Source organism: Rhincodon typus, chromosome 21 (genome assembly GCF_021869965.1).
Source record: "Rhincodon typus isolate 14 chromosome 21, sRhiTyp1.1, whole genome shotgun sequence".
Classification (NCBI taxonomy): domain Eukaryota; kingdom Metazoa; phylum Chordata; class Chondrichthyes; order Orectolobiformes; family Rhincodontidae; genus Rhincodon; species Rhincodon typus.
In genome coordinates, this window is record NC_063352.1 from 47,242,018 (window position 1) to 47,257,115 (window position 15,098).

General features: G+C 42.0%; 1 protein-coding gene across 1 annotated transcript in view; it reads left to right on the forward strand.

Annotated features, from left to right (window-relative positions):
• Positions 1-15,098, forward strand: part of LOC109936714 — a 191,345-nt gene that overhangs the window by 79,677 nt on the left and 96,570 nt on the right. Inside the window, exons 19-21 of the mRNA XM_048609763.1 lie at positions 2,898-3,200; positions 6,401-6,630; positions 14,328-14,489. Of these exons, the coding sequence (XP_048465720.1) occupies positions 2,898-3,200; positions 6,401-6,630; positions 14,328-14,489 (695 nt within the window). The remainder of the gene's footprint in view (positions 1-2,897; positions 3,201-6,400; positions 6,631-14,327; positions 14,490-15,098) is intronic.

Consider the following 15,098-nt stretch of genomic DNA (forward strand, 5'->3'; position numbering starts at 1 on the left):
GTGGGTGCTATCTCCAGGGGTAGAGTTTGAAAGTTTGGGCCTCAACCCCTGTTTTCATAATGATGGAGATGTTCTCCATCAATGTGAAAATTCAAGTTTTGTGTTGGACTATTTCAGAGCTGGGATACCAATCAGATACAACAGCCATCACTTGAATTATCTACCTCTACGCCATAATAATACTGTCCAACTTCACCACATTTACCCTACAGCCTTATCCATCATTTTGCCACCTCTAGCTTTTTTTAAAAAATAGTCTGTCTCTGTTCTGCTTTGTGTGAAGTGCCAGTAGCCTGCGTTGCTCATGCCCATTACTCTCCTCATTTCCCATAGAACTGCCTTCACTGCTCCACATCTCTCACTGCCTCTCAAGACCTAACTTTCGCATTAAGTTTTCAGTCACTTCCTCTAGCTTTAACATCATGGCTTGGTGCCTTTCCTTTACTCCTTTGTTTTCCATATTAAAGGTGGTACATGAATGCCAGTTGTTGTTGGAATAAATATCCTGAAGGTGAAGTTTTTTGTAGTTTGTCATATAGCTGAGTTTTGTTCTGACATTTTCCCTGATAAAGCAAGTGTTGGTAAAAATGAATGCCCAATGGAAGAATGGGCCTACTGAATGGTAAAGATGAGTTCTTTTTTGGAAAATTTGCAGAGAAGAGGGCTGAAAGGAGATTTGCTAGGGGTTTTCAAACTCATGAATGGGCTTGGTAGAATAGATGAGGAGAAGCTGTTCCCATTTGTAAAAGAAGCAAGAATGATGTGCGAATGGAGCAAGGGTGAAGTGAGAGAAACCTTTTTCACACAGTGAGTAGTTGGGGTAGGGAATGCACTGGCTGGAAATGTGGTGGTGGCAAGTTTAATTGAGGCATTCAAGAGGCCATTGGATGGTTGTTTGGATAATAATTGTGGGCAGGGATATGAGAAAAAGGCAGGAGATTGATGTTAGGAAATAGAACCAGTGCAGGCACAATAGGTCGAATGGCCTCCACCTACACTGTAACAGTTCTGTAATTCTGAATTAAATGAAAATATTTGCATTTAAGATCAGGATATTTTCCTGTACAATATTTCATTAAATCAACACCTTTCTATTGTGATTATTCCATCCGAAATCTGGACTGAGATGTACTCAGTTTTAGAATTTAATGTTCTTAAAAAATGGCCTCCTTGAACAGTGATAAAATGTGAATTTAATCCAAGTGAAGAGGCTTTACACTGCATTCATCAGTGAGGCATTTCCAGAAGTTTGCCTGTTTGAGGAAAGCATATCAGAGCGATAAGAATAGCAATACCTTCAACATCATGGAATATCCCAAGGTGATTCACAGGACGATCACAAAACAGAGAATGACACAGAGCCATATTAAAGAGCTTGGATGACCAAAAACTTAGTCAAATGGGTAGGGTTTAAGAAGCAACTTAAAGGAGGAAAGAGATGTGGAGAGGTGTAAGGAGAGAATTCTAGAGCTTGAAGCCTAGATACCAATGGTATTCATCAATGGTGGAGTGATTATAATTTGGAAAGCGCAAGAGGCCAGAATTGGAGGAGCTCAGATATCTCAAAGGATTTATGGGGTTGAAGGAGATTATACAACTAGGAAACATAATTAATGATAATGGGTCACTTCCAAGGATTATTGGTGATTCCTGAATAACATTTTTTTTAAAAAAATTAGATTCAAAAAGAACGCGTATACTCATTGGGGCTGGATTTTCCAAACAGTAGGCAGCTTGAATCAGTATCATTCCTAACTCCCCTTTCTGCCTTGGTTTAAAAGGCTCATGAAATCATGCAATGTTCATTCCAAAAGGAGACAACTAGATGGAGTCATATCCACCTGACACCAGCAATAGAGTGTAGATGGCCATGGGACATGAGGAAGTGTAAAGCAAGCTGGTTAGTCACTCACCCAGTGCCCACATGAACAGACTTCAGAGGTCATATGGAGGTGGAAAAATAACACACTTCTGACAATCTAACACAGCTCTCACTCACACAAACTCTGTCAAACAAAGGTTCAAAGGAATAGATTCAAAAGTCTTCTTAAGTAGTTAATCTCTTATTAAAAGAACTCACAAAGTTCTATTCAAACACCACTTCAAAAAAAAACTAAGCCTTTAATAGCTCCTTTTAAAAATGATTGAGCTGCAAAGTCAGAAATCTTTGCTGAGATCATTGTAACATTTGAAACTCAGCCAAGCATACATAATGTCATTACAATAACCTTGGGGAATTGCCAACAAAGAACTCTATTGAAAAGCATAACCAGATACTACATTTTTTTCCTGATGAGCCGCAGATGACCTGTCAATCAAAGCAGAGATTATGTTAACACTGTGACGGCTGCAGCTTATTATTTTAATAGTTTAAAGAACGGGGCATGTGAGAAAAGAAACTGCAGATCATGGTATGTATGTCTCTGAGGCATTGACAATGAGGACCTGCACAGACCTTACCTGTCCTTTCATGTGTACATGTTTTCTCCACCAATTTGACTCCCACACTGCGGGATGAGACCCATCAGTTCGAACTCGGCTCTGAGTTCCAAGGTTCTACCAAATTTAGGTTTCCCACCTGACACCCCCAGCCCCTTCTCCCTGCATCGCAAAAACATTGAGTGTTAGAGATGGAGTTGAGATTCCTGGATGCAGATCACGCCACTGTTTTTAATCACCTGTGGAATTCCCCTGAATTCTGAGAAACCTGGCCCCTCCTCTTGAATTTAGTGGCTTGCACATTTGTATTAGAGCACATTCCAAGAAGTCATGCAAAATGTTCTGGCCTTTGCTGCGATAATCTTGCCACAATCCACATGTTTGAAGGTGTTTCATTCCTCCTGCTTTGCTGCAAGTTGGTTTGTAATCCGTTTCTGTTATTCTCACCTTCAACTCAGGTAACCTGAATATTGAAATTGATGACGTCCTTTACAGACTACAGCTTCAAAATAACAACACTTTTGGTGACAGTTCTGCCAATGATTTGATTGTCACCTTCATGCAAAATGGCAGCCTAACCTTCCCAGCAATGGCTGAGTTTCAAGGACACTTAGAGCTGGGTCAAGAATCAAGAGTGGGACTGGCCTGTTGGCAGACCAATGATAAATCGATATGCTTCCAGCTTTTACAGCTGACCAAAGCAAACCAGACCAAGGTCACTGGGAAAGTGAGCCACAACCTGGAAGAATTGATCACCACAGGTAGGTGCCTTCAGTGGTAAATGACAGGCATCCATTTTTGCTCTTGCATTTCTTTACTTAAGAACATTACCTAACAGAGAATCTGGTAGAATTAAATAATTAACTAAAACTGGAATTGAAAACTAATTCAGTAACAGTGACTATGAAACTACCATACTATTCCAGAGCTATTTTAACTAATCCTGTTTAGAGAAAGAAATCTACCATCCATCCAAGACGGGAAAAACTAGTAATGAACATACTGCATTTTGAAATATACAAGACCGATTGGGTCAGAATGGCTCATTCACATGTTTTACTCATTTTTCGTTCCAGGTTTTATTGATTTTCCTTCTGGGTTACTTAGTCAATTCTATGCATGACTCCAGACCCACAGCAATGTGGTTGATTCTTAACTATCCTCTGAAATACCTCTGAGACCAATGGTGAATACTTATGGGCAGTAACTGCTGCCCTTGCCAGTGATGCCCATATCCCATGAAAGAACAAAGTAAAAACCCAGTCATTGCACACTTAGACGAATAGAGCTCCACCCCCTCTCAATGATTAATGTTTAGTAGAAACAGGTGGTTGCTCACAGAGTATCAACTTCCCATAAGATTCAAATGATCTTTGTTGCGCTCCAGGAGGATGATTTGAATGAAATCATCTCGTGTTTTTGGGAAGTATGATTCGGACCACAAGACAACTTTAAAGTAAGCTGCTTATTTAGATGTAGTTCACAAACAGGACGTAATTGCCAGTAATGTTAGCCGTTATTGATGAAATTGTGTAAAACAATGAATTTTGGTTATCACAATTTTGTTTTTGAAATAAGCCGTAGAAGTTTGACTCTAAATAAAGGTGAGGACAGAGGAGAGTGATATTCTGATTAAAGGACTTGATTCCACCCACAGACCATGTGAGATCAGTCTGTCTGTCTCTATCACCTGAACTGCAGGCAGTTCCTCTTTCCAAACTGAAAAGCCTCCAATAGCCCTCCACCTTCAAGAACCCACCCACCATCTGCAATTAGACAGTGAGCATATCTTCTGGCCATAAGTTGGTTACTTTGAGAAAAATTATTGTCAGGCAACTGTTGTCCACACACACTGTGGAGTCCTGATCCCCATTTGACCCCAACACTCAAGTCCTGAAACAAAATGCAAAATTCTCCCCAGGGCAAAGCACGTTTTGGTAGAGTCATACAGCATAGAAACAGACCCTTCAGTCCAACCAGTCCATGCAGACCATATGCCCAAACAAAACTAGTCCCACCTGCCTGTGCTTGGCTCATATCCCTCCAAATATTTCATGTGTTGATAAGCTGATACTTATCCAAATGTCTTTTAAATGTTATAACTGTACCCACATCCACCACTTCCCCGAGAAGTTCATTCCACACACCAACCACTGTGTAAAAAAAGTTGCCTCTCATGTCTTTTTCAAATCTTTCTCCTCTTACCTTTAGAATATGCCCCCATCTTGAAATCTCCCACCCTAGGGAAAATATGTTTGCTATACACCTTGTCTATGCCCTTCATGAATTTATAGACCTCTATAAGGTCACCCCTCAACTTCCTGCGCTCCAGTGTAAAAATTCCCAGCCTACCCAGCTTCTCCTTATAACTCGAACCCTCCATTCCCTGCCATATCCTGGTAAATCTCTTCTGAACCTTCTCCAGCTTAATAACACAGTCAGTTCTGATATAACGCAATAGTTCCATTCTTGTGCAATCTCACGTTATGAGAAAATCAAGCAATAACTGTGCCATTTAAATTAATGGGGCTGGAACTGTGTTATAGCCAATACAGGTAAGGAAAGTCATGTTCTACAAATAGCGGTCTAAATTCTTCAATCATGTTAAAGCCAATTCAGGTTGAAGAAACACGCTTTATATCAGAACTGACTGCATCCTTCCAGCCAGAACTGGACACAGTACTCCAGAAGTGGCCTCACCAATGTCCTGTGCAATCTCAACATAATGTCCCAACTCCTATACTCAAAGGTCTGAGCAAGGAAGTCAAGCATGCTGAATGCTGTCTTAATGAACCTTCTTACTTAACCTTCTTGATCTCGTCTGGTTTCACAATGGAGATTTTCCAAGTTCAGTGAAAGAGGTTTTTACACAATAGTGATATTACTCTGTGCCGTGAGTATATCTCACTGACAGAGGATGACACAACTTATGTAGAAATTCACTTCGTGGGATCAGCTTACAAAATCCAAAAGACAAAATATTGTTTCTAAGGTCTGCCTTCTATTTCACAGCCTGAAATTTCTCTCTCTCTGAAGGAATGTACTGATTTACAATAGAGGACAAAACCAAAAGGAAACAAATTAGCTATGTATTCAAGCTAGGTAGTAATTTGATTTAAATAAATTAAATTAACTATCTTTAACGACTCTGCCTGCTGAGATACAGTTCCAAGGATGCCAGCAATCGTTCTTTACTAAACTAGCCACGATGGTCTAGTAGAACATAGCATTGTCCAATGTAGCAGTGAGCTCTACCGACCCTGAAGGTCACTGTTCTATTGAGTCACCATTGGACACCAGTCATAATGTACATCAACTGGGCTCAATGGCCCTTGGCTGGAAAAGAGTGCCTGCTCCTAATATTACCCAGCACAACCACTCTACTAAAGAGAAATCTGGTGTGATAATGGTATGAAAACAGGATCCAATATGGCTCCAACACACTTTAGCCAAATGTTTGAATCCTAAGTTCATATATTAGAGTACATCGTTTTTTTAAATTCATTCATGACAAATGGGTATGGCTGACTGAATTTACAGCCCAGCCCCAACTGGCCCAGTGAAAGTTGTGAAGAGCCACCACCCTGAGCCACTGCAATCCATCAAAGAGCTAGTCCATCATAGACACACGGAGCTATTAGGAAGGGAGTTCAGGCTTCTTGACCCAGCGTCACTGAGGGAGGTATTCCCAAGTCAGGGTGGTGAGTGGCTTGGAGGGGAACTTGCAGGTGGTGGTGTTTCCATATATTTGCTGTTCTTGTCCTTCTAGATGATAGTTGTCAAGGGTTTAGAAGGTGCTGTCAAAGGAGCCTTGGTGATTTGCCACTTGAACTGGTGATGGAGGAAGTGAATGTTTAAGGTGCTAGATGTGGTGCCAAGCTTGTTGAGTGTTGCAAATAATGTCTGTCGAATGAAGTTGTTATTTATGAGCATCAACTTAACTCTAGATTCTAATGGTTAGGTTTACCAGCTGACGGGAGATTCTCTCTGAATTATGATCACGTGAATAAGAACCGTGCCGTTATGATTGAAATGCAAAGTGGCAGTAAACACTTACAGGCTTCCGTCGAAATGGAGAGAACATTTACTGGTACCCCGACCTACCAGCTAACCACCAATCTGCTGCACAGTGTGAAGGAACTGAGACAACTTGGTCTTCCATTCTCATCCACTGGAAGCTATCATTATCAGGTGAGTTTCAGAGTTATTGACTGCCATGTCTGTTCCTCCAGCTCCTGTGTAGTTATAAAAATGAATGTAAATAATGAGCTCTCCACTGCCTTCCTGTTACACCTCCCACTATTGTCAACTCTTCAGCTATTTAGCAGTTGAAGTTCTCACTTGCAATAAGACCCACAGTGGTTCAATTACCCTCTCCCTGGAGGTGCTGAGAGGGAGAAATAATGGGGTCAGGATTGCCAAATAGAGAAGCGCAATCCCTTCTCACCAACTATACACTTAAGTGTTGATGAGAAGGTCCGTGATTGACCTTCTCAACTTGCCAGTAATTAAGGCCCATAAGTGGTCAATTAATAAGGGGTAGGCGTTAGCCTAGTGGTATTATCGCTAGACTATTAATCCAGAAACTCAGCTAATGTTTTGGGAATCCAGGTTCACATCCCGTCACGCCTGATGGTGGAATTTGAATTCAATTTTTAAAAAATCTGGAAGTAAGATTCCACTGATCACCATGAAATCTTTGTCAATTGTCAGAAAAATCCATCTGGTTCACTAATCGCACCATGGCAGAAGGTGGAATTGGAATTCAAAAAGAAGTCTGGAATTAAGAATCTACTGATCACCATGAAATCATTGCCGATTGTCGGAAAAACCCATCTGGTTCACTAATGTCCTTCAGGGGAGGAAATCTGCCACCCTTACCTGGTCTGGCCTACATGTGACTCCAGACCCACAGCAATGTGGTTGACTCTTAATTGCCCTCTGAAATGGCCTAGCAAGCCACTCAGATGTACCAATCGCTACAAAGACTCAAAGAAATGAAACTGGACAGATCACCTGGCATCGACCTAGGCACCGGAATAGACAGCGGCAGAAACAGCCCTGTCAACCATGCAAAGTCCTCCTCACTAACATCTGAAAGTTAGTGCCAACTTTGGGAGAGCTGTCTCACAGACTAGTTAAGCAACATAGTCATACTCACAGAATCGCACTTAACAGGCAATGTCCCAGACACCACCATCGCCATCCCTGGATATGTCCTGTCCGACCGGCAGGACAGACCCAGCAAAGGGGGCGGCACAGTGATATACAGTCGGGGGGGTATTGCTCTGGGAGTCCTCAACATTGACTCCAGACCCCATGAAATTTCATGACTTCAGGTTAAACATGGGCAAGGAAACGTCCTGCTGATTACCACATACCGTCCTCCCTCAGCTGATGAATCAGTGTTCCTCCATGTTAAACAACACTTAGAGGAAGCACTGAGGATGGCAAGTGCACAAAATATACTCTGGGTGGGGGATTTCAATGTCCACCACCAAGAGTGGCTTCGCAGCAGTACCACTGATCGAGCTGGTTGTTTCCTAAAGGACATAGCTGCTGGACTGGGTCTGCAGCACATAGTGAGCGAACCAACAAGAGGGAAAAACATACTTGATCTCATCCTTACTAATATGCCAGCTGCAGCTGTATCTGTCCATGACAGTATCGGTAAGAGTGACCACTGCACAGTCCTTTTGAAGACAAAGTCCCAACTTCACGTTGAGAATAACCTCCATCATACTGTGTGGTACTATCACCTTGCTAAATGGGACTGACTTTGAACAGATCTAACAACTCAAGACTGGGCATCCAAGAGACGCTTTGGGCCAGCAACAGCAACAGAATTGTACTCCAGCACAATCTGTAACCTCATGGCCCGGCATATCTCCCACTCAACCATTACCATCAAGCCAGGGGATCAACCCTGGTTCAGTAGAGAGTGCAGGAGGGCATGCCAGAAGCAGCACCTGAAAATAACGTGTCAACTTGGTAAAGCTACCAAACAAGACTTCTTGCGTGCCAAACAGCAAAAGCAGCAAGTGATAGTCAGAACTAAGCGATCGCACAACCAATGGATCAGATCTAAACTCTGCAGTCATGTCCACATCCAGCACTGAATAGCGATGGACAATTTGACAACTCACTGGAGGAGGAGGCTCCACAAATATCCCCATCCTTAATGATGGAAGAGCCCAGCACATCAGTGCTAAAGATAGGGCTGCAGCATTTGCAGCAATCTTCAGCTAGAAGTGCTGAGTGGATGATCCATCTTGGCTTCCTCCAGTGGTCCGCAGCATTACAGTTACCAGTTTTCAGCCAGTTCGATTCACACCACATGATATGAAGAAACAGTTGGAGACGCTGGATACTGCAAAGGCTACGGGCCCTGAAAACATTCTGGAATAGTACTGAAGACTTGTGCTCCAGAATTTTCCACTCCCCTAACTAAGCTATTCCAGTACAGTTACAACACTGGTATCTACCCGACCATGTGGAAAATTGCCAAAGTATGTCCTGTATATAAAAACCAGGACAAATCCAACCCAGCCAATAACACCCCATCAGTCTCCTCTTGATCATCAGTAAAGTGATGGAAGGTGTCATCAACAGTGTTATCAAGCAGCATCTGCTCAGTGATGCCCAGTTTGGGTTCCACTAGGGCCACTCAGCTTCATACCTCATTACAGCCTTGGTTCAAACATGGACAAAAGAGCTGAATTCCAGAGGTGAGGTGAGAGTGACAGCCCTTGATATCAAGACTGCATTTCACCGATTGTAGCATCAAGGAGCCCAGCAAAACTGGAATCAATGGGTATCAGGGGGCAAACGCTCCAGTGGTTGGAGTCATACCTGACACATAGGAAGATGTGAGATAACAAGGTGTAGAGCTGAATGAAGACAGCAGGCCAAGCAGCATTATAGGAGCAGGAAAGCTGACGTTTTGGGCCCAGACCCTTCATCAGAAAAAAAAAGATGGTCGTATTGTTGGAGGTCAATCATCTCAGGTCCAGGACATCTCTGCAGGAGTTCCTCAGGGTAGGATCCTAGGCCTAATCATCCTCAGCTGCTTCATCAATGACCATCCCTCCATCATAAGGTCAGAAGTGGGGATGTTTGCTAATGATTGCACAATGTTCAGCACCATTCGTGACTCCTCAGATGCTGAAGCATCCATGTTCAAAAGCAACAAGATCTGGACAATATCGAGGCTTGGGCTGACAAGTGGCAAGTAACATTTGTGCCAGACAAATGCCAGGCTATGACCATCACCGCCCCTTGATATTCAATGGTGTTACTATCACTGAATCCCCCACTATCAGCATCCTGGTGGTTATCATTGACCAGAAACTCAACTGGACTCACCACATAAACACAATGGCTACAAGAGCAGGCCAGAAGCGAGAAATACTGCAGCGAGTACTCACCTCCTGACACCCCAAAGCCTGTCCACCATCTACAAGGCACAAATCAGGAATGTGATGGAATACTCCTCACTTGCCTGGATGAGTACAGCCCCAACAACACTCAAGAAACTTGACACCATCCAGGACAAAGCAGCCCACTCGATTGGCACTACATCCACAAGCATCCACTCCCTCCACCACCAACGCTCAGTAGCAGCAGTGTGTACTAGCTACAAGATGCACTGCAGAAATTCACCAAAGATCCTCAGACAGCACCTTCCAAGCCCACGAAAATTTCCATCTAGAAGGACAACGGCATCAGATATATGGGAACACAACCACCTCCAAGTTCCCCTCCAAACCACTCACCATCCTGACTTGGAAACATATCACCATTTCTTCTCTGTTGCTGGGTCAAAATCCTTGAATTCCCTCCCTCATGGCATTGTGAATAAACCCATAGCAGGTGGACTATAGCGGTTCAAGAAGGCAGCTCACCACCATCTTCTCAATGGCAACTAGGGATGGGCATTAAATGCTGGCCAGCCAGTGATGCCCAGATCCCACAAATGAATTACAAAAACCTGACAACCTCAGCTCACCACCTCCCTGACCAAGTGCCTTTCTAGTGGGAGGGCTAGGTGGCTAACTTCCTTATTTGGAAATAATGGCAACCTATATGTCAGGTGAGGGGGAGACTTTCCAATTGCCCTAAACTAGGACAATTGAAGGCACTTCTGGTGGGAAATTCAGTATCCTCTGAAAGTCAGTCCCTTCTACTTGCTTCCTACCCACTGAATCCTTCCCCAACCATAACCCTAATGCAAGAAGAATGTAAAAAAAAGACTTATCTTCCTGCCACTGGATCCCCTGAGGAGTGGGCCTCGACCCAGTGGAATTTCTGAAACGAGCCTCTGAAACAAAAATACTGAACACTGGAGAAACTCAGCAGGTCTGGTAGCATCTGTGGAGAGAGAAACAGAGTTAATGTTTTGGGTCCAGTGACCCATCTTGAGAACAGACCACTGGCCCTTCAGATTGGCTGGCAGTGTCAAAGCCTGTGTTTGGCAGAGATACTCGCTCTCGCCAGCCTGTTTTAATAAGCTGGTTTATGAGTGGCCGGAACAGTTATCTCGACATCTGGGGAAGTCATCACCTAACACATTCACCCCCTGACTTCGAAATAATATGGTAAATCCTGCCGTTTGTGTCTTCTCAGTCCTTCCTCTGCCTCAGTATTGGCAGCAGCTCTTTCAGTCACTAATTTGGGTATTTTAGATTTGACCATTGTGTACGTTCCTTTCATCTTACCCGCTCCATCTTGGTTTTTATGTCCCTGCTAAAGATCATCCTCTTAAACTGCGTCATTGATTCTCTACCTTCCTCTCGCCATTGCTACTCCTCTTTTTCTCATGATCGTTTCCTAAAGTCATCAAGTGTTCTCAGACACCTTCTGCACAGGAGGTGCATTAGACAAGTGTGAACTATCATCAACATCTCAGTCAAATATTGTCAGATGACTTTTTGGCGTTTACATTGGTGAAATGCAGCAAATTGTCAAAACTATTACATTTTAAGGGCCGATGAATATGTGCAGGCATATTACATCCCATAAATATGATTCCATAAGCCAATTCCATCCACATATTAAGTGTGAACACAAACTGGGTGTGAAATTTAGTGAATTTAGCAATTTATAGCAGGCAAAACAGTGAACAGACCCAGAAATTTGCACAGGAGGACCCCTCTACCTGGGCAACAGGGACTAGTGTGTGCCATTAAGGGATGGTAGGAAAGGAGCAAGATGGAAACACTGTCTGCCAGCAACTAATTTCCATCTTTACCTACAGTGTCTTTAATTCTGTATACCAGCCGTTACCTCTCAATATTACTTTTTTTATTTGGATACTTTCCACAAGACTTTTCAGAGGAAAGCAAGTCTTCAAAAACTCAGTCCACACCTGTAAATTTAAACCAGGCTGAGAATAATAAATTGATTTGGATAAATGCTCCATAGGCAGCAGTTAAAGAGGTTTCAATTGAACAAAGATCTTCATGCTGTTAGGAAGGTGTGGCTCCCTGAATGGCTATAAATCAAGTAAATAAATGTTACTCACTGTAGGTCAAGTGCAACAGCAGTGTCCAACAAAACAAATTCTGTCGGTACATATGGAAACCCCATTTATATATATATGCTGCTTAAAAGGGACCTTTGAGATTTGAACCTCTTCATTTGCAAACCATGTCAATATGTTTATTGGAAAACTGTCATCTCCCTCAAAAAACTTGGAAGCAAGTTATCCTGCCAGCAGGTAGCTATGTAAAAAGTAAAGCAGCAATATCACCGTTCCTTATTTATTTTTCAATCTCTGTTGATAACATACAGGCATATGAAATTAGAAGCAGGAGTAGGCCATTCAATCCCTCAAGCCTGCTCCACCATTTGATAAGATCATAGCTAATCTGATTTTGTCTTCATTTTTCTGTCCACCCATGGTTCCCTTTGACTAAATAAAGAATCCTGCCTCTTCTACTCTAAAGACCCTCTGAGAGAAAAAGATTTCTGCTCATTTCTGTCCAAAATGGGACAGCCCTTATTTTTGAACCATGTCACCTAGTTCTAGTTTCTCCCACAAGAGGAAGTATCCTTTCAACATCCACATTTCCAATTCTCACAGGTTCTTATATATTTAATGATATCATCTCTCATTCTTATAACCTCTAATGGATAAGAATCCAATCCTTTTTTGTATGATAAACCTTTAAATACAGGAATCAGCCAAGTGAACCTTATTGTCACTGTTTCTAAAGCAATAATATCATTTCTTAAATAAAGAAACGAAAAGCTGCAGGTGGCTGTTCAGGTGTGGTCTCACCAATGTCCTGTACAACTGCAGTAAAACATACCTATACTTATACTCCATGTCTCTTTCAATAAAACCGTTCCATTTGCCTTCCTAATTGCTTGCTGCTTCTGCATACTAACATTTGTGATTCTTGTACAAGGGCACCCAGATTGTTCTGTACCACCAAGTTCTGCAATCTCTCTCTGTTTAAATAGAATACTATTTTTCTATTTTTCCTGCCAAAATAGGCAACTTCACATTTTTCCACATTATACTCCATCTGCCAAATTTTGCCTTGTAACTTAAGCTTTCTAAGATCTCTTTGCAGACTCCTTATGCCCTCTTCATACATGATCCTTTCATCCAAGTTATTGACATAGATTGTAAATAGTTGAGGCCCCCAGCACTAATCCTGATGACACTTCACTAGTTACAGCTTGCTGTGTTGAAAAGTATCCCTTTGTGCCTAATCTCTGTTTCCTGTTGACTAACCAAATTCTCCAGACAGGCTAACATGTTGCTCCTTATACCATGAGATCTTATCGTATGAAGAAACTTCTGATATCGCACCTTGTCAAATGCCCTGTACCTCACATCTACAGGTATCTCTGTAGCTGTTTGTTACCTCCTCAAAGAATTCTCATAAACCAGTCAAACACAATTTCCCTTTCGCAAAGCAGTGTTGACTCTGCCTGATTATATTGAGCTTTTCTAAATGCCTTGCTATAACTTCCCTTTGACTGGTGTTATGTTAACTTGCCTGCAGCCTCCTGCTTTCTTTTTCTGTCCCTTTTTGAATAGAGAAGCTAGTTGGTTAAATTTCCACACTGATGGGACCTTTGCAGAATCTAGAGAAAAATTTGCAAAGTTAAAACCAATGCATCAATGATCTGAGCAGTTCGCTTTTTTCAAAACCCTGGTACAATGTCTATCAGAAACTGGGGACTTGTATTTATTGTGCTGCTGTACTATGATTCACTGGGGGTCAGTTTAGCTCAGTTGGCTGAATGGTTGGTTTACGAAGTAGTGTGATGCTGACAGCATGCGTCCAATTCCTATCAGCAGCTGAGTTTACCAGGAAGGACTCTCCTACTCAACCTCTCTCCTTGCCTGAGGTATGGTGGTCCTCAGGTTAAATCACACTAATTGTCTCTCTCAGGACTATGGCGACTCACACTATAATTCATTCAGGGAGTCTGGGTTTCTGCATTAATATGCACATTCACATGCATGGTGTAGTCTGAAGCTTTGGGTAGTGACGACAGAGGAACCAGGAATCTGTCCCTTGCTTATTGAGTGCCTCGGCATGTATGGAAGGATGAATGCACCTTGATATATTGTATGCCAGCCACAGGTCATAAGTAGGTGCCTGCACAATCTCAAATTCCCAACACAATTATTTAGAAAGGGATTATTGCAGTTATGAGCTATTGGGGAATAAATGTAGAATGTACAATTGAGGTGTCTGGTTTACTGTGAATATTTACTTAAGAGAATCAACCTAATATCCCATAAGGAGCTAGATTCCTGGTAGGCTATGTTTCATTTCCTAATTCCATCACTCTTGTCCCTCAAAATGCATGTTATGGAATCTTTTATTCTTTTGTGCATAATTGTATGTCTCATCCCCTGACAGAACCTCAGGAATGGATACATTGCTAATATCAGTGTGAGACTGGAGAAACAGCACCTCCAAGCAGAGATAGAACAGAAGAGCACTGCAAGAACGGGGGAGATTTTTCTGTTGTTTAACCACAACATAGAGGCATTGTCTAAGAGGATACCAGGAACCATTCAGGTAAGACAGTGAATGGCTCATTATTTTCTGAAGTACTGTATTTCCTTCAACCTTCAGTGTCAAAAATCCAAGTTCATAAATCCACCCATGCCCAAGGGTGTAATTAAATGTTAATGAAGAAAACTTTTCCTGATTACTAAATCTGCCTTCAAGAAACAAACAGCTGTTTGTTTTTCTATTCACAGCTCCTTAATTATTGCTTTGGTTCCTAATTTCCCATTACGTTGAAAAGTAATACGGAATTGATGCTATAAATGTAATTTGGCCTAATGCAGGATTCCCACCAGAACTATTTATTTTTTCTGGCCAATTTGTGGGTATATTTAGGAACTTAATGAGATATTTTAATTGGTATTTTTTAATAATAATGCCTTGAATCTTTCTGTGGCAATTTGTGTGTAATTTTAAATCGTTTCAGTCAGGTAAAGTTATGGGTTCAAAGAAATTGGATATCAGAAGGAGTGAACCTTTTCATTGCAGTTACTGTGATAGACTACAACCCTTAAAAAATGGTAGTACGTAGTAGTGGTGATGTATTACAGTTCACCTGGGGAGTCCCCATTGCTGTGACATTGAACACTCTTGCAGGCATGTTGTAGCTTGGAGCTA